Source organism: Sciurus carolinensis, chromosome 1, assembly GCF_902686445.1.
Source record: "Sciurus carolinensis chromosome 1, mSciCar1.2, whole genome shotgun sequence".
In the NCBI taxonomy this organism is placed as follows: domain Eukaryota; kingdom Metazoa; phylum Chordata; class Mammalia; order Rodentia; family Sciuridae; genus Sciurus; species Sciurus carolinensis.
The window spans coordinates 88,208,497-88,231,248 of NC_062213.1; the positions used below are offsets into that span (position 1 = coordinate 88,208,497).

A 22,752-nucleotide genomic window follows, 5' to 3' on the forward strand; every position below is an offset into this window, starting at 1 on the left:
CCAATAGCCCTCCCCCCAAATTATACTTATTAAATTATGTCTTCATAATATACCACTAGGGGAAATTTAGATTCATCAGTTACTTTAAAAAAATATTAGCACTAGAACAGTGTTGTTTAAAAGAAATATTCTATGAACCATATATGCAAGCCACATATGTAATTTAAAATTTTCTAGTGCACATAATAAAAAGTAAAAAGAAACGAGTGAGATCAATTTTAATAATCTATTTTGTTTAACCCAATATATCCAAAATATTATCATTCAATACCCAATCAACATAAAAAGTATTAAAATGTTTGATTTTTTTCCTTCATACTAAATCTTCAAAATCTATTGTGCATTTTATACGTATAGCACATCTCAATCAAGACTAGTCTCATTTCAAGACTAGTGGCTACTGTAATAAGCAGTGCAGCTCTAGAGGATAACTCCTTTTGGGAAATGGTTCTTTCAAACCTCTTTCGTAAAAGAAAACCTATTATGTAGGTTTTATTTAGGAAAAGCAGTCATCACAACTCCACTTAGCAGTTTCTTACTGGTGAATACTGGGAAATGAGGGAGTTGGTCAGTAGAATATTTTAAACCCAGACATTAAAAGTGAAATAAACAGATTCATGTACTCTTGTACTCTTCTGGTCCATCTCCAAATGCTCTAACAGCACCGTCCTCCAACACAAAGGGCTTTGCTGATGGTATAGAACATCTCCTCGGCTCCATTCTGGAGTGGAAACATTTCAACTTCTCTTAAATTTCACAGAATAAAATACACCACTTTGAGGGGATGTTAATCTGTTGAAACTTGGCTTGCATATTTCTAGAGTTCTCTTTTAATATAATTTCATTTACCAATAATAAGAAGGTAGTAGAATGCAGTGAGAAGAGCACTAGCCTGCAAGGGAAGATGATTTGACTTCTATACCTTGCTTTGGGACAAATGAGTTGTGAGATTATAACTTTTTGAGTCTAAATTTCTTTATCTGTAAAACAAAGGGGTGAAAATACATCTCTACATTTCAATCCAAAGTGGAAACTAAGAACTTCAAAATGCTTTACATTTCAAAAGCAATATTATTGGTAGCAAATATTATTTTCAATGTATTCTTGTAAAACTTCGTAAGAAAAAATGGAATTAAACAATAAAGCTAAATAAATCGTCAAATTGTGAAAGGAATTCTAATCTTCCTGATGGTATATTTAATCCCTGTTCTTCATATCCTATAAGTTTTTCATCAAAAGGTAAAAATAACACTTGACATTCCATATGTGAGAGAATTCACTGAATTCAGCTTACTAGTGAAACATTTTAAACTCGAACCACTGGGATCACTAAGCCTCAGTGATAAAATTCTACTGTTGACCTTGAAGATTCATTGAAGTAAAAAAGCAAAGAAAAAAAAAAACACCTGTTGATGAAAAGACAATGAAACTTCTATAAAACTCTGCTAATCACAGATGCTTTCAGTTCAAAGTAGGCAAATATTTCTATATCTTAACAGCATAATTTTTGAATGTAGAGAACAGGGGTAGTCCAGCACCTGTTTCTTTAACTGACTGGATCCTTTGTTTGTTTTGTTTTGTTTCAAAAAGACAGTATTTTTTTAAAATGCCTTGATGTCAATGAACAATAGCATTTTTCATAAATGTTTAAATGTTGACAGAAGTCAGATTCTCTCCTATTCATACCAAATCACATAAGCAGAACAATTCATGGGATCTGTATAAGAAACTGTGATTGCTTTGTTGAAGATATTTTATACAGATAATTAACTTTTTTTGGGAGGACCAAAAGATCAGTACTATATAATAAAATGATCACAGATATTGCTAAACAATTATGGAGCCCCAATTTAAAAGCAGAATAGGAATAGGGGTATAATGCAGGGGTAAAGTATTTGCCTGCATACGAGACACCCTGGGTTCAATTTGTGTGTGAACACACAACACACACACAAACAACAAAAACAGTAAATTTCTAATCTAACTGGATATGCTCATAGTCATGTCCTTCCTACTATTTGATTTCTATTTTTCTCTTAATTTTAAAAAAGACAAAACAAAATCCTGCTGCAGACAAATATTCACACAATTAGGGAACAGAACCTTAAAAATCTTTGGAAGACAGAATGGATGGGGGTTTATTATCTGAGTCTGAAGATATCAGTCAAATAAAATTATACTACTAAAACAAATTAAAATATAAATGCTTATCCCCTACAAAAGTATGCATGTTAAGTTACTATGATGTGAAAACATATATATACATCCTTTAAAATAAGTGAAACACACACATAAATTTTAATATTTTGTTAAATTAGTGGACTATGGGTGAGTTCTCCCTTTTGATTTTTCAAATTTCTAAGCCGTGAGACAGTCCTTTTCAAATTAAAAAAAAATTTTTTTAAATTAATCACCTACTTATCTGTTAGTGATTCAGACCATTTGGTAAAAGATCTATAGAAATAATAAACCTCATAAAGACTACAAAAAATGTTGTCTCTGATAACAAAAAAAGTTTATAAACAATTGAGTAATTTTTAAAACTCAACTCAAAAGTTTAAGAACTTTAAAATTGTGACTCTTCTAACAACATTTATGTGGTTTAAGAAAGTTATTCCACTACCTTTCAGCATTTTGACTAAGATCAAGAATAGAAAGGTTATTTCACTACATTCTAAAAACCATATACAAATATAAAACAATAAGTTCCACTTCTGCATATAATTCTAATGCACTTATTAAAAATAGTAATAAAAGGGAAGTCAGTAGAGTAGAGGGAAGAGATCAGGGTAAGGGAGAAGGGGAGGTAAGAGGCAGTATTGGGAAATAAGACTAATCAAATTATGTTACATACATGTATGAATATGTCAAAATGAATCCCATTTTTATGTAAAATTATAAAGTACCAATAAAAAACATTAAAAAAAAGACTAATCTTGGAGTTTCCAATCAAATTTTAGTTGTGACTTTCATGAATCATAGAGAATTTAAAACTAAAATTATTTAATTCCAAAATGAGCTTTTAAACCACTTTTTTCTCCCCATTTTTATTGGTGCATTGTAGTTGTACATAATGATGGGACCTGTTACGTATTTGAACATGCACATAATTTAACAATATAATTTGGCCAATATCACTCCCCAGCACTTCCCCCCTCCCTCCTTCCCTTCTACACCCTGGTCCCCTTCCTCTACTGATCTCACTTTGATTTTCATGAGATCCCCACCCCCCTTTTCCTTTTCCTCTCTAGCTTCCATATGTGAAAGAAAATATACCACCCCTGGACCCTTGACCTTCAAAATCTGACTTATTTTGCTCAACATAATGATCTCTAGCTCCACCTATTTTCCTGCAAATGATACAATTTCAATTTTCTTTCTAGCTAAATAAAATTCCATTGTGTATATATACCACATTTTCTTTTTTCCAGGTATCTGTTGATGGACACCTAGATTGGTGCTGCTATAAACATGGATATGCACATATCACTATATGATGGCTTTAATTCTTTAGGATAAATATGGAAGAGTGGTATGGCTGGGTTGTACCATGATTCAATGCGTAGTCTTTGAAGGAAACTCCATACTGATTTCCACAGTGCTTGTACTAATTTACAGTCCTATCAACAGTATACAAGTGTCCTTTTTCTCCACATCCTCTCCAGCATTTATTATTTGTATTTTTGATGACTGCCATTCTGACTGGTGTAAGATGAAATCTCCGTGTAGTGAAGTTTTGATGTGTATTTCCCTAACTGCCAATAATGTTGAACATTTTTTCATATATTGGGCATTTGCATTGCTTTTTCTGAGACGTATCTGTTTAATTCTACCCATTTATTAACTGGGCTGATATTTTTGGTGTATGCAAAGTTTTTTGAGTCCTTTATATCTTCTAGATATTAATCTTCTGTCAGAAGAGTAGCTAGCAAAGACTTTCTCCCACTCTGTAGGTTCTCTCTTCACATTCCTAATTGTTTCCTTTGTTGTGCAAAAGTTTTTTTAATTTGATGTCATCCCACTTATTAACTCGAGGAGTCCTGGAGTATTGATCCTACATTTTTTAAAAATATAGTTTTAGTTGTAGAAGGACACAATATCTTTATTTATTTGTTTTTCTGTGGTGCTAAGGATCAAACCAAGTGCCTCACACAAGCTGGGCAAGCACTCTGCATCTGAGCTACCACTCCAGCCCCTTGACCCTACATTTTATTCCAGAAGTTGCATAGTTTTTGGTCTAATTCTGAGGTGTTTGATCCATTTTGAGTTGATTTCTGTGCAGGCTGAGAAATAAGGGTCTAGTTTCATGCTTCTACATATGGATAACAAGTTGACCCAACACCATTGCTTAAAAAGGCTATCTTTTCTTCATTGTATGTTTTTGGCATCTTTGTCAAGGATCAGATGACTGTACACGTATAGGTCTGTCTCTGTATCTTTTATTATGTACCACTGATCTATGTGTCTGTTTTTATGCCAATACCATGCAGTTTTTGTCACTATAGCTCCATATTATAATTTGAAGTCGGTATTATGATGCCTACAGCATTGCTTTCTTGGCTTAGAATTTTGTTTTGGCTAAAATTATTCTTTCAAATGAATCTTAGGATTGCTTTTTCTAGTTTTGTCAAGAATATCATTGGTATTTGATGGGGACTGCATTGAATCTGTATACTGCTTTTCGTAGAATACCCATTTTAACAGTATTAATTTTGCCTATCCATGAACATGAGTGGTCTTTCCATTTCTGAGGTCTTTAATTTCTTTCTTTACTTCTTAAACACAAAATACATATTATTTCACTCCCTCTCTTCAGTTGTCTTTTAAAGGGGGTAAAAACAGGCTTTAAGTCTATTACAAATAATAGAAGATTGATTCATATTGGATACCATATTTTAGCATTAGGAACTAATGTTTCATTTTCAAGAAAGGGGAAAATCACAAAGGGATTCATTTTTGTAGAAGTAGGGACTTTATAAAAGCATTCCACCATCAGTTTAGTTTGATGCAGTGGTAGAGCAGGGAGCAAAATGTAAATACCAGAAATCTTTAACTACAAAGTACTTGCATATTTTCTTAGTAAAAGGAATGCCTGGGATTAGAAACAATTTATTTCAGTCTGGCACAGGGTTTAACAGTTTAAGAGTAAAAGGAAAAAGCACAAAAGATGGTGGTTATTATGCAAAGGGCAGAAATTTTAAAACCAGAGATTACTGTTAGTGGAAAAATTGAGCAACACTTAGATGCTCCTTACCATTACACAATTGCGTACAACTAAATGCCATTCAAAGGATGTGAACTGATGAAGTTCCTGGCACTTTTCCAAATCAAGTATAATACCTTACAAGGGAAATAAAGAGAACTGTTATGGGGAGGTGAAATGCCAGCAAGATGTCTATTAGGGAATCTTTTTTTTTTTTGGTCATTGCTTTTTAAGAATACATTTGAATATATAAAAGAATAAATCTGTTTTATCTTGTTATCATATTTGGGGAGTTTACTTTAAAAATAAATTTTCCACTAAGCCAGCTTAGAATATTTTTTAATCTCCATGGCTTAGAATAGACAAATATTCATATCAATTAAAGTATGGACAGGCCCAAAGTATAAAGTACATTTTCTGGGTATAACTATAGATAAAAATTTTTAAATGGTGATTAAAACAATTTTTTTTCTCAAATTAATTCACCTTATTGATGGAGAAATGTATTCTTTTTTATTCCTTCAGGTGAAACAGAAAAGAAAGTAAAAAAGCAAATGAAATGCCAGGAATCAGGTACTTCCTGGACAGATGATGACATCACCTCAGAAAAACTTAATGAGTGTCACTACTTTAGAAGAACCAAAAAAACCACCCACCAATAATGGAGTTCAAACTCAGAAATATTTATTTTTTTAAAAAATGCAAAAGAATAGACCTCAGCTTTACATTTCAAAAAATTCTTATTGCTAAGTAGGAAATCATTTTTACAGCAGCTTTTAGAGTCAAGTCTGCACAATCAAGATTCACCCTTGGCAACCAAACATAGTACTGAAGAAACTCTGAAAGGAAAAGTCTTATTCAAAAGGCTTTCTCTTATTAAATGGGGAATTGATAGTGGGGAAGGAGAATTCTTAGAATCAGTTTTAAAAAGCAGATAAAATAATAATGTTATAGCAAGATATCAGGGTAATTTCATTTGCAGCAAGAAATTATCTTGTTCTATCCTTACGAAGATATTCCAAAAAGGAAAATAAAAGGCAGAATTACAGAAGACTTAATAATAGATACTGGACTCTGATTCTCATACAGTCACCTTGTTTCACAGGTCTTATGTAGAAAAAAAATTTCATTGGAAAATACATTCTCATTTCTCACACACAAAAAAATAAGTTTAATCTCCATAATTTTCCTACGGAAAAGTTCATTTGAGAAGTAATTTGTTGCTTACAATTATTATTACAAAATATATTAAAAGATTAAGGATATACCATATATATATATATATACACACACACACACACATATATATGTATATATACATATCATACAGTGTGTATACATACATATATATATATATATACAGTATTAAAAATAGAATTCAGAGCACAATCTAGTTAGTTGCATTTGGAAAAGAGATGAAGTTGTCAATTATGCACAGGAATAATCTCATCCCTATATATTAAAAGGCATCAAAAATTAACTCCTACTTGCCCTTTTATAAAATTGGTGCTATATAATTTTCATGGGTACTGCTGAGTGGTCAATATCCTCAAATTATACCAAGACAATGGTGTTTTGAATAAATATACTTCAATTGACTAATATATCATCAAAAAAGATGAAACTGACCAAAACCATTTTGGGAAAAGGATTCATTTATCACATCACATCACATCACATCATAAGCCCAGAAATTCTCCATGGTGCATAATATGGCTCACAGTGCAATACTTTACCTTACCTGTAAATGAAATTTGTAAATGCTGAACTTTAAAAATACCAATAGTACAGGTGACTGTTCAGAACTATAAACAAAGGTTTCCCCTCAACAAGGCAGCAAAGCAGACAGAACCAAATTTATATTGAAAGAATGACCAATACCATGTGAGATGAAAATTCTAATGAGGACTTAAAAAAGTAAATGTGATTTAAGACTTAAAGGGTTTATCATGGATTTCTGAGATAAATGTATATGCAGAAGAAGGTTGTATAGAGAGTCATCTTCATAGATTTCTCTTTATTCTAAGGGAGGTAGGAGTTCATTTCTTTAGGAGAACTAAAATCTTAAGCATTCCACACTTATGCATCAGTGTGGGAAAATATCAAGGTTATGAGTCCAACTGAGGAGAAAGGGAATCCTATACTTCTAAAAATGAAAGTTCAGATAAGTACAATAGACCATCATAAAATGTTATAATCATGTTTATTTCAATCTGCTAAATTGGAGGCATACAATGACCTAAACACATCTCTTTAAACTCTCTTCTTTGAAAAAAAAATATTTTTATGATGTAAACGACTATTTCTCAGTTTTTAACAAAGTAACATTTAGTAGAAACTCAGGAGAAGTTTTATTTAACTCTCCTTTAAACTTTATAAGTAACCCCTGAAGCCATTCAATGTCATTAATGCCATAATAAATAAACCTTGGCCAATAATCTTTCACAAAACTGCTTTTAAAATGGCAGTCCTTTCTCCTTGGACAACCTTACCACATTCTACCAGATGGTTTGTCCCCATGCCCCCCAAAAGGAAAATAAAAAATTATACCAAAAGAGGATTCAGTGTGAGGATAAGTTGTATGAAATTCTAACTAAATGGTTAACAGGTTTCCAGTCATTTCAATCATCTGCAGAGTCATTAATAACCAGCCTTCTAGCTACTCGGTCAACTCCTGAAGTAGTGTGGTGGAGAAAGGTTTTCAATATAGGTTGTCGGTGTTGGTGCTCCTAGGGGTCTTGATTTTCTCAATATTTTTGAGGATTACATCATGCAAGGTGGCATACTGGTTCCGCACATGCAGCAGGATCTGGCGTACGCTCAAGTACTCATTTTCGTCAACCTCTGCTACTGTGCGGCGATAATCTTCCACTTGCGGGTACTTCACTATCTTGGATACCAGTTTGGCCCGGGTGTTATAGTAGGTGGAGAAGCGGCGTAGGTAGGAGGCTGCTGTGCTCTCCACAGTCCACAGTTGGTCCACGGTGTCTTCCTGGATAGACACTCCAAAGTTATTGCCGTCTTCCACCTTTGGGATGAGGAGCTGCACCCACATTCGCACAGTGTTGCATTTCTCTCTCAGCAGCTCAATCTCAGGTTTTACCCGTTCAATCAGCTCCACCAGATGCTGGTTGCTCCTCAGAAGACGTCCCTCGCTGCCAGGCACCTTGACAGAGGACTGGGTCTGCAGAGGCAGAGGATCCCGGTTGGGCCCATCCCCGGCGGTGTCTGGGGTGGCGGGTGGCTCCGGGGCTGGCACGGAACGGATTCTGGATAGATCTTGCAGCCGGAGCTCCTGGACCCGGCTATCTAGCTCTGACAACTTCTGAGGGAAGAAGGTGGACACCAGATCCTCGGCCTCCTGTGCGATACGGGCCCGGAACGAATCTACTTTCCCCTGCACGTCTTGCTCTAGCTTCAGCGGGGAAGCCATGGCTTCCAGAGGTGTCCAGTATTGGGGCAGACACAACCTTGGCAGGCTGGACTTGGCCTCGGCTGTGGTCACCAACTCCCAACAGACCAAACCGGAAATGACGTCCAGGGTCCAGTACCCGCGCCCAATCACATCCTGCAGATGATGCCTCGGGTAGACCAAGGAGCATCCCAGGACATGCCAAGTCACTGCAAGCCCACAGTTCAGTGGTCTAGCTGGTAAGCATCAGGGACCACATTGTTAGGGGACACCTGGCGGGATCTGTTTCCCCAAGCTGTCCCTCCCCACCTCGGCCTAGCTGGCAGGAAGCCTGAATACAAACGAAAGTTCCAAAGAACATCATTTAAGTATTGTAAAGACCTGGCAATGACAAGTCAATATACTTCTTTACATGGGAGCTCAATAAAATGCACGGTTCCTGCATCCAGAATACACAATCCTAGAAACTACTTCACCAAATGGAGTCTCCAGAACAAAACTCAACGTCAGAGGGCGGTTATGTCCCACCTGTACTGGTAATTCAGCTTTCCCGTTAAAGAATCAGAAGTGATATTTTTTAATCATTAGCAAACTTCTGAGATCTTCTATGGCTTACTTCCCACAAATTTTAGTTTAAATTACAAAAACTGTTATATGACTCTTCTTAAAACTCATCTTTTTAGGGCTGGGAATGTAGCTCAGAGGTTCAGCATGTGGGTGAGGCCCTGGGTTCAATCCCAGCACCAAACAAACAACAAAAACTTCATCTTTTCTGGGATAGTTAAATTTGAATCCAGATGCTAGATTGAAGTATCAAGGTCATATTTCCTGAATTTGATATCTATATATATAACATGTACATACATATATATACATACATATATTTTAACAAATGGTTCTATTTTCAAAATGTGTTTCTAGTTGCTTTTTTAGAGAAGTGGGCAAGTTTCTTTCTACTTATATTATGACACTGATTAATGCAATCACTTATATGCAATTATTTTCTTCAGATGTCTGATAATAGAATATATAATTCTTTAGGGGATTTAGCTGTTTTTATTTTTTTTTCTGGTCTGATGTAAGAGTTTTATTCATTCATAATGTTTTCAGTCCTTGTTAACATGAATAGTGGTTGGTAGGAAAATTACAGCTCTTAACTTTTTCTTCCCCCATCAACCATCAGCAATCAGCAGTTGTTTTCTAAAAATTATATAATGCAGTTTCATGCCTTGATTCAACTCATGGAATTAATCCTGGGTCCTAACAGGTGGAAGAATGCCAAGGACAGCTGTGTAGAGTGTGGTCTTGTTAAGGTCAGTTTCTTCTTTCACCACACCAGCAGGGTTCATCGTGTAGTGGTGCCAGGAATTAACATACCACTCTTCTTAGGAATACTTCCAAATTTATGAATTGATTTATCCTTTTTTATATCCTCCAACTCTGAAACTATGCTGTGTAAAGAAATAATTCTGTGTCCTATATGAGAATTCCATTTACAAAACTATCCTAAGCAACTGTTGTTGTGTCAACAATTGGGCATAAATGTAAGTTTGAAATATGGATTGGTATTAATCCTTCAAGTACATTTTTCACTTATTTCTCTGTGTATAAAACTTAGGAGAAATATAATCAATAGGACTAAATTCAGGTAATCTTAAGACTTTGGTAGGTAGTAATGTTTATCTTCTTGAATTTACAGAATTTTTCATCTCTGGGTTGCAACACATTTTAAGTTATCTAGTTCAGTGAATTAATTTATCAGTTATGAACACCCTCTGGTAAATATTGTAAAATGCTTAATTTTACACTGTCATTATTAAAAACCCTAACAGAGCCAGTTTCTAGAGTTGACAAATAAATCACTTCCACCTCCTTCTTTCTCCTAGATTGCTGCAAATACAGAAAAAAAAAAAAAAAAAAAACAGGGACTTACTGTCTTTAATAAACATAAGTCAGTACTTAAGGAAAATTTCTTTCCTTAAAGGAAATTATTTCCTTTAAAGTAAAACCCTTCTAAATGCCTTGTGCAAACAATTACACAGTTTCTTTCTGAAATGCAAGTCTAATCATTTTTCTGTCTTCTACAGGGTAAGGACCAAATTCCTTAATCATGGCCAATGAGTTCCTTCATGATCTAGATCCTGCCATGATTTATTTCCCAGAACCTACTCTACTTTTCAAAATAGTTCTCTCAAGAGTCCTACACATTTATATATGCAGCTCTCTGTGTGAAATGTCACACTGCCTCATCATCCTCCCACTCTCTACCATACTCATTGTTCCATAATCAACTCAAGAAATGTTTTTTCAAAAACCTTCCCTGATACCACCTCCTCCTTCCTTGATAAGTTAGTGCTTCTGGTACAAGTTAAATAATATCTACCTCATAAAGCTGTTCAAAGAATCAGATGAAATAACTTATATAAAACAGCAAGGACAGTAAGTGCTTCATAAACAGTAATCGTTTTATGTATAATCTCAGGGCATTCTTTATCTTTTTTATAGATACTATTCAAATGTTGTTAATTCTGGATTTACAAGCCACTTTTATAAATTCCTTGAGAACAAAGATTTGAGCTTATTTGTTTTTATATATTCTTTGGTAGCACAGTGTCTGGTAACAGTAAGTGTTCAAAGAAATTTTACTGAATGAATAAATAATAAAGCAAGACAGGATAAGATTTTAGCAGACAGGACCTGAACAGCAGAAAAGACGTGACTTTTCAAGTGACTTACTGAGGGTTCCCCCCCTTGAAAAATTACTGAATTATGCTACATCATTTTTAAATCCATTTTGGAGATCTAAGAGCAGTATTCCAGACTGAACTCTTCAGGGTTTTCAACAGAAAAAGTAGGAAATATATTTCTTTTTTTCTCCCATCAACAGCATGCAGATTTTCACATTCTGCTTTTGATTCTGGTAACAGGCCAGAATTCTACCAGTTACTGTTCAGTTACAGTATGACTTAGTTCTAAAAAATAGACGTCACTTAAATAATCAAAGTTCATCTGTAGAACAGTAGTTACGCAGTACTACATGTTTGTGCAAAATGAACATATTGGGGAGTATCAGAGAGGTACCCAAAAGAAATAGGGTGATGCTGGTTCTGACTCATGCTCCTGTTTATTTATAGGTTCTTATTAGTATGAGATTTGTTTTATTTGGCAAAAATACAAGATTTCAACTGACTGAGAGAGGAAGATGTAAGAAAATGCCTAAGCATTAAACTTTACAGCTGAATAATAAACCTGTAACTCAGTGCTGTATCAACAGGCTCCCCAAGGGCTGGTGCAAGCTGAAACCACTCCAGAATTATAAATTTCATGAGCTGCAGACTTTACTGCTAAAAGTAAAGTAGTGATTAACCAAAGACTTTGTTCCTCTATTCCTCCCTTTGTAAATGCTAAACTCATTAGGTGGAGCTAGAGTTTTAAATTAGTGAATGTACAGTGAATTCTTAATTTCTTTAAGAAATTTTCACCAAGAAATAGCAAAAAGTAAATTTTAAAAGACAAGTCAAAGAACTCATATGTTTCAAATGAAAAAATCTGTAATTTCTCAATGTTCACTTAAAATTACTCTGGCCTCTTACTCTGATTTTCTTTCTTAACACTTATCACAAATTGATATTTTATTATATATTTATTTGTATATGTTTAGTTTAGTGTCTGCCTCTAGAATGTAAAAATAAGGGCTTGTTTTTGTCCATTGCTGGATTCTTTACAGAGAGAGCAGCCAGGAACATAATGGCTACTCAGTAAATATCTTGTTGGAATAACAACAATAGAATTGATTAAATAATTATTTGAGAACAGTCACAGTTGGAAGAGCTTTCCCTATGTGTGTGCAGGGGGGACAATTATTTAAAAAGACAGTCACAACTTAGAATAGTTCTTTGAATAATAAAATTCATTCTTAAAAGTTTCAAAAAAAGAAAACTTTTATGATCTGAAGATATCTCCTATTTATGTTTTCTCTTAAATAAAAAAGGTACCAGAAGTTTAAAAAATTGAGAGAGAGAGTTTGGTATTTACTACTACTATTCACCTTCTTAAAACAGAAGTGTTTATTTCAAAATAAAATTAAGATTCACATTTTGGTAGATGGAAAATATGCCTCCCAAATTTTATATTTTAAAACCAGGTCAACTGCATAAAACTCAACTAAAAATAAAAAATTACAAATAATTTATTTTGAATATTTTTGATTCCCATAAGACCAAATATTGGCAAAAGAATCCTAAGAGAACAATAGCTTTTAAATAAGCAGCAACCATAAATACACAAAAATCTGGCTGACCATTTCAGTACAATAGGCAATTATATATACTTAAATATTTTACTGAAAAATAAATTTTGTAACTAGAAAGCAGACTCAAAGCCTCAGGACTAAGTTGTTTCATCAGAATGGACTTGAATTATTTTATAATCTGAATTAAAATTATCTTATTAATTTTTAACCTTCTTAATAACCTGTGAACTCATATAAAGATGTCAGCTAACAGGCTTTATCTACAAATAAACAAAACTCAAAACCTTGTGTGATTTTATCTATTAACAATTAAGAGCCTATGCTGATGAAACTTTTTAAAACCTATATATGATTATGTGTGTATATTATTAATACTTCAAAGAAAACTATAAAGGTTGGCATTGTACTACAAATAAATATAGTGTTTATTACATCTTCTGAATGAACTCATGACACATCAGTTATGTGGCTCCTATCTAATGTCAATGTGAAAGGTCAGATTAAAGACTACACAGTTTCTTCCAATTATCATGTGATGTCACTTAATGAATGTGATGTGATCAAATGAATGTGAACTACTTAAAACGTTCATCTGCTATTACTCAGTTTTCCATGATATTGTTCTTCTGTACTTTCCACAGACACCATGTGAAATGAACACTGAATTAGAATCAATACAAGAAAGATTTAATGAACTCAAAAATCATTCTTTTAAAGACTAATAGAAGTTATGGACTACTGAAAAAGATTCTAGCTATCTTTCTGTTTGGAAAGAGCTGTTCCTTTCAAATTTCTGATTACCTTTCCTGTAAAAACATAAAAAGGGTAGATCTCAACTATTTAAATTGAAACTTCATAAATTCAGTTAGGTAAATAAAATCTTCATAAGTCCAGTTAGATAGTGGATAATAATGTAATGAATGCTACTGTTGTAAAAATTGCCATTTTAATGCTCTTTCAAAACATGGTAATTTTCTGTTTGTTGTTGGATGACAAGGAAATACTACTATAAAAATGAATCATTCTAGGGGGTTGGAGGAGGACAGATCATGGATGATTCCTCTAAATCTAATGAAAACAAACTCTTCCCTCTAACGTACTCATTTATGAGTTCTTCATACAGTAGACCTATATTTCAAAGGTCAATTCACTGATGGTAGGGAAATAAACACATATTGAAATACCTACTATGTCTTAAGAATTGTGTCAGTATTTGATTTATTATTTCATTCAAACTTCTCAACAAGCCAGGAAGTGGTAACTATTTATGTTTACAGTATTAAAGGTAAAAACACTGACGCTTTGAACAGTATTTCCCTAAAGTTTTTAAGTTTGTAAGTAGTAGAACAATGTAGTTTAAAAATCTAGATTTACCTGACTCCAAAGCCCATGTTATCCTATTGCCTACATAAATGCTGCATCAGCTTCCCCCCCAACCAAATTTCTTTTTTCCCCCACTAAACTAAAAATTAATGACTCACAGCTGAATAGAAAAATTTTTTTAAGTTCTAAATAAGACTGCATAATGCTATAGAATATACTACTTGCTTTTTTTTTTTTTACTTTTTAAGCCAATGCATAGAATATGTACCTATGTATAATTCTAAGATGTGATAATGACGCTTTTTTCTAAATTAAGGAAAACAAACCACTGATAGATTAAACAAAAAGTAGCAGACAATTCTTATAATAAGAACCTTATATTTAGTCTCTTTCACTACTTTTCTGTGTTCCCTAGCACTGATCTCTCGTCTTCAGAATTTTGGTTTGGCAATATCTTTCACTACCCATTACATTTTTTGCTATAATTATCTATAGTATATGTTATGCTTCCAAAGAGTATATAAATAACATTTCATTGGTTAAGTATAAAGACTGGAAATTTGAGATTGAAGAAGTTCAATCACAGGGTACTGTTTTACAAAGTTTCAGCAAAATGTACAAACTTACAAGGATAACCAAGGAAAACTAACAACCATATATCTTTTAATGTGACTTTGCTTTAACTTTTCCTTTAAAAGATATTGGATGAAAAAAAAAAAGCTACTGAATGAAAACACAGCACTGAATATTCATAAGCAAAAAGTAAACTTTGATCCATACCTAGAACCATATACAATAAATAACTCAAAATGAACCATAGACTTGAATATAAAATATAAAACTCTAGAAGTTTTAAAAGAAAAATCGTATGAGAAAAATTTCTGTGACCTGGAGTTAGGCAAATATTTCTTAAGAGAATGAAAACTCAATCCATGAGGAAAAAGTTGACAAATTGGACTTCATCAAAATTAAAATTTTCTTTTATTTAAAAAACAATGATAAGGAGATTAAAAGATAAACTACAGAGCAGGAGAAAATATTTCCAAAGCACATATTTGATGAAGGACTTGTATCTGGAATATAAAAAGAACTTTCAAAGATTTTGAACATGTAGAGGTGCTTAGAGGTTAATGCTCTAGGAGAGGGCATGGAAGCTTCATGCTCCTTCCTATATACTTTGTCCTATGTGTCTCTCCCATCTAATTGTTCATCTGAATCCTCTGTAATTACAATAAATTAATAAACAAACTCTTTCTTGCTGTTTTTATTATTGTTGTTTATTTGTTGGGGGATGGTACTTGAGGTGGAACCCAGAGGGTTCTACCTGTGAGCAACACATTTTATTTTCAGAAAGAGTCTAGCTAAGTTGCCCAGACTGACCTGGAACTTATGATCCTCCTGCCTCATCCTTCTGAGTAGCTGAGATTACAGGAATGTGCCAACATGGCCAGTTCTTTGCTGGGGATTGAACCCAGGGCCTTGTGCTTGTGAGGCAGGCACTCTACCAACTGAGCTATCTCCCCAGCCCTTTTTGGTGGCTTTAATGAAGCATTTTGCCATGTTGTGAGCTGATCTTTGGAGAGACCCAGGTAGTAGGAACATAGAAATCTACAACTAATAGCAGGAACTAGTAAAACATACCACAAGGAACTAAATTCTGACAACATTCATATGAACTTACAAGTGGATCCTTCCCTGGTTGAATTCCAAAATAAGACTGCACCCTTAGATTAAACCCTGCAGTAGAGAACCCAAAAGCTGTGCCAAGCCTACAGATCCACAGAAACAGTGAAATACTGTTTGTTTTAATGGGTATTGTTTTAAGCTGCTAAAACAAAACAGGACAAAACAAAAATGAACAAAAATAACTCACAAATCAATAATAAGAAATCAATTAAAAAAAAACAAACACAAAAGATGTGAACAGAGACTTCATACCAAAGATGTATAGATGGCAAATAAGCCATACAAAGACAGTCAAAATTATCAATCATTAGGAAAATGGAAATTAAAGCCACAATGAGATATTACTACACAGCTTTTAGAATCCCTAAAATCTAACCAAGACTGGCTATGTCAGTGTTGGCCAAGATATGGAGGTATTGGAACTCCCATAAACTGCTGGTGGTAATGTAAAATTACAACCATTTTGGGAAACAGTTTGGCAGTTTCTTAAATATATACCTACTACATACCTAGTCGTTCCACTCCTAGGTATTTATACATATGAAAGCATATATTCTTTACAAAGACTTGTATATATTCATAATAGCTTTATTTGTAGTAGCCAAAAGTAGAAAATGAATGAAGAAACAAATTGTGCTATATCACTATACCAAAAGAGCAAAGAAATGCAACCATGTAGATGAATATCAAGATAATTATACTGGAAGAATATGTACAAGCTTTTTCAAAAAATTCTAAAAAATGTAAACTATCATTAATAGAAAGAAGGAGATGATTGCCCGGTGATAGAGAACGGAATGGACATGGAGGATATGAGGAAATTCAAAACTTCTGGAAATGATGGGCATGCTAATTATTTTGACTATGGTGATGATTTCACAGATATATATACTTGTCCAAACTTACAAAATGTATATTTAAATACTGTTTTTTCTATGTCCACTATATCTCAAAATATTTTTGTTTTCTAAAAAAATAAAACTAATCTTCACTTTAAAAAATACACAGCATTGGCATGGCATATAAAATTACTATTAATTTTAATTACAAGTTATAATAAATAATGAATCTTTACTTCATATGGTAAAGAAATGAATTCAAATCAGCCATATATTTTGTTCTTGGAAGTAGAGAATTACAGCCTTCCAGGTGGCATATAGTTCCTAATTCCTCATTAGGCAATGAAATAGAAATTCAAGAACAACACTAAATGTTCAAATATTTCTGATTACAACAACACAAAATTAAAGTTTTATTTATTTTGAGAATGACAAAGACCATGCCAAATGGAAACAAAATTATATTATTTTACAAATGATAGTAATTTATTCTACAAGTTTTTATAAATTTTCCAGTTTCCAACAGTTAGAACTGAGGAAAGATGAAAGAGATGAGAAAGAAGAAAGACGGCCCTTTTCCGCTCAGCATTTCAAAGTATTAAAGAAGATCAGAAATTTCAAAGATATCTGATGATGCTAACAGAAAGAAAACAAGTTACTAGATGAAGATGTAATAATATAATATGACTGTCCTATCTTCTAAAACATTTTTGTCCTCAGGAACAATGATATCATAGCATTAGGTAAGGTAGTTCAGAACAATCAGGTCTCCGCAAAGACATCCCTGCATAGAATGGTCCTTCCCCTTCCCCCATACTCCTTATTGTGTTTTTCAACAATACTCCATATTTACCTTGATCATCAAATCACCATACTGTATTGTAATTAACTATCTGCCTTTCATTCTCTAGATTATAAATTCCTTGAATACAGAGACTACGTCTTATTAATCAACTGTATCCCCACACCTGTCATTTTGTTGCTGAGATTTCACTTTAAGCCCATTATCTCATATTGCAAACTGGTACCCCACCAAGGACTGACAATACAACTCTTTCTCTAGTAGGTTTACTATCCCACTAGCTAAAACAACTACTTTATACTTGCTCTTGCTCCATTCTCCTCAATTCTCCTATATCTCCTCCAATACCCTCAGTCTCAGATGATAATATCACATTGTACTTCACTGAGAAAAGAGAAATCAGATATCTTCTATCTTCCTAAAACCTCTTACTTCTAAACTTGTCTTACCTCTATCACAAAAGAAAGTTTAGCTTTCTTTACACAGTATAGCTTAGTGGTGGAGCACCTGTCTAACGTGTGTAAGGCCCTGGGTTCCATCCCCAGCAGTGGAAAAAAAGAGGAAAGAAATTCTACCCTTTTGCCTTTTCTCTGTTCTCTTTTATAGGAAAATTCTTACAAGTTATGCTGTTCTCACTTCCGTACTATCTAATCCATCCTTAATCTTAATATTTCAATTCTAGCCTATCACTAAAGGGCTCTTGTCAAGGACATCAATGACTTTCTTTCATGTTGATTCATCTACTGGATACTTACCTTTATCTTATCTGAACTCTCAGTCATAATTAATCACTCTTTCCTCATACCTTGCAGACTGCTCCTTTTCAGTCTCCTTTGCTGGCTCACCCTTCTAACTAAACAAAAATCTAATTCAGTCTTGGTTCCTCCTCTTTCTCTATAGTCTCTCTCCAGATAATTCCATTATTCCCATTAATGAGCATAAGTCTATAGCTCCTAAAATTCACCTTCTTAGCTCAAATCTATCCACTTCCCAAAGCCCAGACTCAGAATCAGTTGCCTACTGGTTTTACAATGAGACACAGAAGACCCTGATATAAATACCCAAGAAGCTGGTCTATCAAATTCTCTATCACATTATGATGATGGTATCAACTAATTTAAAATATTATGTCAAACTAATGGTTGTGACATCCAGTTTATTTGTTCAATCATTCATTAGTTAATTATTAAATACCTGACACTATGCTGTGTATTAAGAACAGAGTGATGATGATGACATAGAGGGTTTTTGCCCTCGAGGTACTTACAGCCTGACAGGGGAAAAAGTCATTAAACAGACAATCACAGAAGTATTCAGTTAGATACTATACTCCCACTCTCAGCTAATCATCTGTCCTACTGGCTTTCAGTGTGATGTCCATATTATGGATTAGATACCACCTCAAAGTCTACCCATAAAAGGATTTCCATAGATTAGCAGCAATGTGTTAAAATAAATATCACACAATTACTAGCCTTAAGAGTTTTCAGGAAAAACCAACTAAGTGTCAGTGTTCAGATTTGCTAATGTCAAAAGTTAACTCAGGATCCAAAATGAGTAAGTCATTGCATATAGGGGAAGGAAAGGAAATGACATGAGTGTTTCAGACCTTAATCCTGAGTCAGATCGTAAATTATCAAGTTTTTCTAACTATAATAATTGCTTCCTCCATAGTTAAGTTTTATGACATCATCAAAAAACTTGTAGCAAATTCTTTTTAGATGTAGAACGATTTAACAGACTACTTTGCTAGTTTTTTATGAGAAAAAAATCCAAAGATTACTATAAATAAATTTAATTAGAAACAGTTCTATCAACTTTTATATTTTAAAAACTCACTGCCATTATTAAGAAGTACATGTACTCCTTATTCAAGATTTGGAAGACTTTTGATGTCTCAAGGAATACTTTAAATATTATTCTCTTTTTTTAAAAAATCTGGTTTTAGCTCCATATGCTCTTTTATTTTTCTTTGAGTACTACTGCAAATAAACAAACAAAAAGTATTCTTCAACTTTCTCCATGCTTTGTTTTAAACAGAAAAACATTAATACAAATGAAGAACAAACACTGACTTGTTTATTTTTCTTCAGAACATCAGTTAAGCATAAAACATAGCTCTATTCTTACATTTATATGTATATAAACCAATCATAATAGCCTCTTTATCTAACACTCTACCTTTATATTGCTCCTGTCTTTAAAACAGACATATACACCCTTAGTTCTCTTCTCCTTTAATTATATCCAGGCTACCTCTTCTTCCCTTCAGTATCAAATTTACCAAAGTCTCCATTTAATTTCTTTCATGTTATCTTCAGTTTTTAGTTTGGACTCTGTTCTGATTACTCTACCATAAATGTAATCTCAAGTCACCAATGATTTCTGTGTTTACACAAACCAAATGGGATTTTTCATTTCTCATTCTCAGAGAGCTCTGTAACATGTGATATTGTTGACCACCTCCATTTGAACTCTTCTTCCCTGACCTCCAAATTTTAAAATAAAATAAACAGGTTGAATTTTTTTTCCTTCTTCTAATTCTCCTCCTATATTTCTAATCATTTCCTCTGTATTTACCTATTGGTTCTTGTTCCTCCCACAACTATTTCCTTAAGTGGTACATGGCTTAGTTTTCCACAGAGCTTTGTCTTGGTCTTGTTCTCTTTGGAAAATAAACCCAAAGGAACCCAAAATATGTTTTGAACAGAGCAATGAAATTAAACCCCAAGTTGATGCCTTTAAAAGATCTGACATTTGGATATAAAAATTTTAGAAAAGCAATGCAGTGAAATGAAACAGCGATGCCAGACTTATTCATTCTAATTAAATTCTGGCTTTTTCACTTTTAACCTATGTCACAATAGAAAAATTAATTAACTCTGCGTCTCATTTTCTCCATCTATAAAATGAGGATAACTCTACCTGCCTCATAGGAATATTATAAGGATTAAAGAATGACATATTGTACATTGTATAAATGATTACTAAATTTAAATTATAAAAATGCCAGCTATTAAAAAATCAAATCATTAATTTATGAGCTGATCTTGTAACTTGACATTTTGTTGTTTTTGCAATGGCTATTTTTCAAAACTCTTAAAATTTATTAACTCCACTAAATTGAATCACTTTAGTGACCTCAAAGAGTTTAAAGCAATACTACAGCTTACTAACATGACAGTATTCATGTGTACACACAAACACAAACACATTCAAAGAAAATAAAACTATAGATCTAGAAGGAAAATGTAAAACTATCATTTTACAGATAAGGAAACTGAAGGGGGTCTGAATGATTTGTACAAAGTCACACAGAAAATGTCAATGGGTGGCAAATTTGAGGCTAAAATGCAGATTCCAAAGGTCTGCTCTTGAGTCATTTAAAACACAGTTTTTTCCATTCATGATATGAAAAAATATTTTTTCCTAGAATGCAGTTCTGCTCTGGGGAAATATTTTCTTCATCACAAAAAAATCTGAAAATTTAATAAGAAAGAAGTTCTCAAACTTTATTATTAAAGTTCTTGATTATAAAACTTGATTACTTAAATCTCTACTGAGTGTAACTTTAGAAGTCTTTCAGGAATGATTCTAATCTGTAGCTAAAAGTCCATGCACATTATGCAGACTATATATTTGACACTTTTTCAGTATTATCCAAATTACAAAAGTAATTTTAAATGTTCTTTGAGAAAAATGTCTTCCTTTGCTCCTGCAAACCCCAACTCCAATAACTTCTTTATGTCCTAAAAAGGACATAAAAAAAAATAATGTTAAAGGGCACAAATAGTGGTCTGAGTGGTCAGTATTTATTTAGGACCTTTTCTGCACAATCTGCAATACATCTTGCAAATGACAAACAGAAATGAATAGGCTTTATCCCTCCCCAGAGAAAGCATACAATCTAAAAAGAGAAAATACATTATAAAATAGTAAGACTACTAAATAGAACGCACAAATAATGAACACTTGGAAAATTATCTTGACTTAGATGAATCTGCCCATCATTCATGAGTCTGCCTTTGCTTTGTGTGAGGCTGGGAAAGGGAGTGGGGATGGAGAGAGAATTGTTAATAATACAGGGGTGCAGTTGGATAGGAGGAATAATTCCTAATGTTCTATAGCACAATAGAATAACTATGTATGATAACAATTAATTTTTCATTTTGAAAGAGAGGATTTTGAATGTTCCCAGCACAAAGAAACAACAAATGTTTGAAATGATGGATATGACAATTATCCTGATATAATCATTACACACTGTATACATGTACTAAAATATCACAGTGCCTCATAAACATGTTCAATTATGTGTCAATTAAAATAAATAAATATTTTAAAATCATTCTTTGTGTCAATGGCTACTCTATGCAAATGTCTAGTTATATAGACTATTGAACAATCATTTTTCAAACATAAAACAAACTGTGTTATGGTTGCAATTGAAGAGCCCATAGAAATGTTTTTTATGTTAGCAATCAATCTATTACAGAGTCAAAGAACAAATGACCAAATCCCCTAAAACCACACAATAATGAATCATATTTAATAAGGAGTTTGAGATCAAAACTTTCTGATCTCAAAGATCTAGCATGCCTCATACAGAATCAATAATAGAATTCACTTACACACACAAACACACACACACACACACGCACACACAAACCCACTCTTCTCAATGAGAAACAAGGAAACAAAAATTAAAATTTGTTCAACAGTCTATATAACTAGACATTTGCATAGAACAGTCACTGACACAAAAAGATTTAAAAATATTTATTTATTTTAATTGATACATAATTGAACATGTTTATGAGGTACTGTGATATTTTAGTACATGTATACAGTGTGTAATGATAGTCTATTTTGGTTAACCTACTTCCTTTTTAAGAAACAGCAAAGACATTTCTTCTTTAACACTGATAATTTCAGTTCCTATTTTTTAAAAAAGCACCTTTCAATGCCTATTTATTCTATTCCTTTTTTTTAAATTAGAAGTTGTATTAAAATCTTTTAGATCATTAAGTTATTCTTTAGTATTATAAAAATGTAACTCAATGAAGTACTTAATCTATTACCAGGTAATTTTAACAAACAGAAAATTTGAAGTTAAGTAAAAACTCCACCAAACCTGTATAGCAGATTTGGCAACAAAATTTGGTTTTGGAAGGCTAGTATAATTTTCTATTTATATAATCTGTAATATATCTAATAAGTATCAGGTGTAAAGAA

The 22,752-nt window shown here is 33.1% G+C and overlaps 2 protein-coding genes across 4 annotated transcripts in view; both read right to left on the reverse strand.

The window, feature by feature from the left end:
• The window catches only part of Atf6 (activating transcription factor 6), a 284,449-nt gene that overhangs the window by 99,780 nt on the left and 161,917 nt on the right, over positions 1 to 22,752 (reverse strand). The window lies entirely within an intron of this gene.
• Positions 7,653 to 9,150, reverse strand: LOC124986531 (proteasome activator complex subunit 3-like). The gene has a single exon (XM_047554927.1). It carries the CDS (start codon positions 8,634 to 8,636, stop codon positions 7,905 to 7,907), a length of 732 nt encoding a protein of 243 aa, XP_047410883.1. The 5' UTR covers positions 8,637 to 9,150; the 3' UTR covers positions 7,653 to 7,904.

Excerpts from the sequence above, each read along its gene's own strand:
- LOC124986531 (XM_047554927.1), bottom strand. The coding sequence starts at position 8,636 with ATGGCTTCCCCGCTGAAGCTAGAGCAAGACGTGCAGGGGAAAGTAGAT.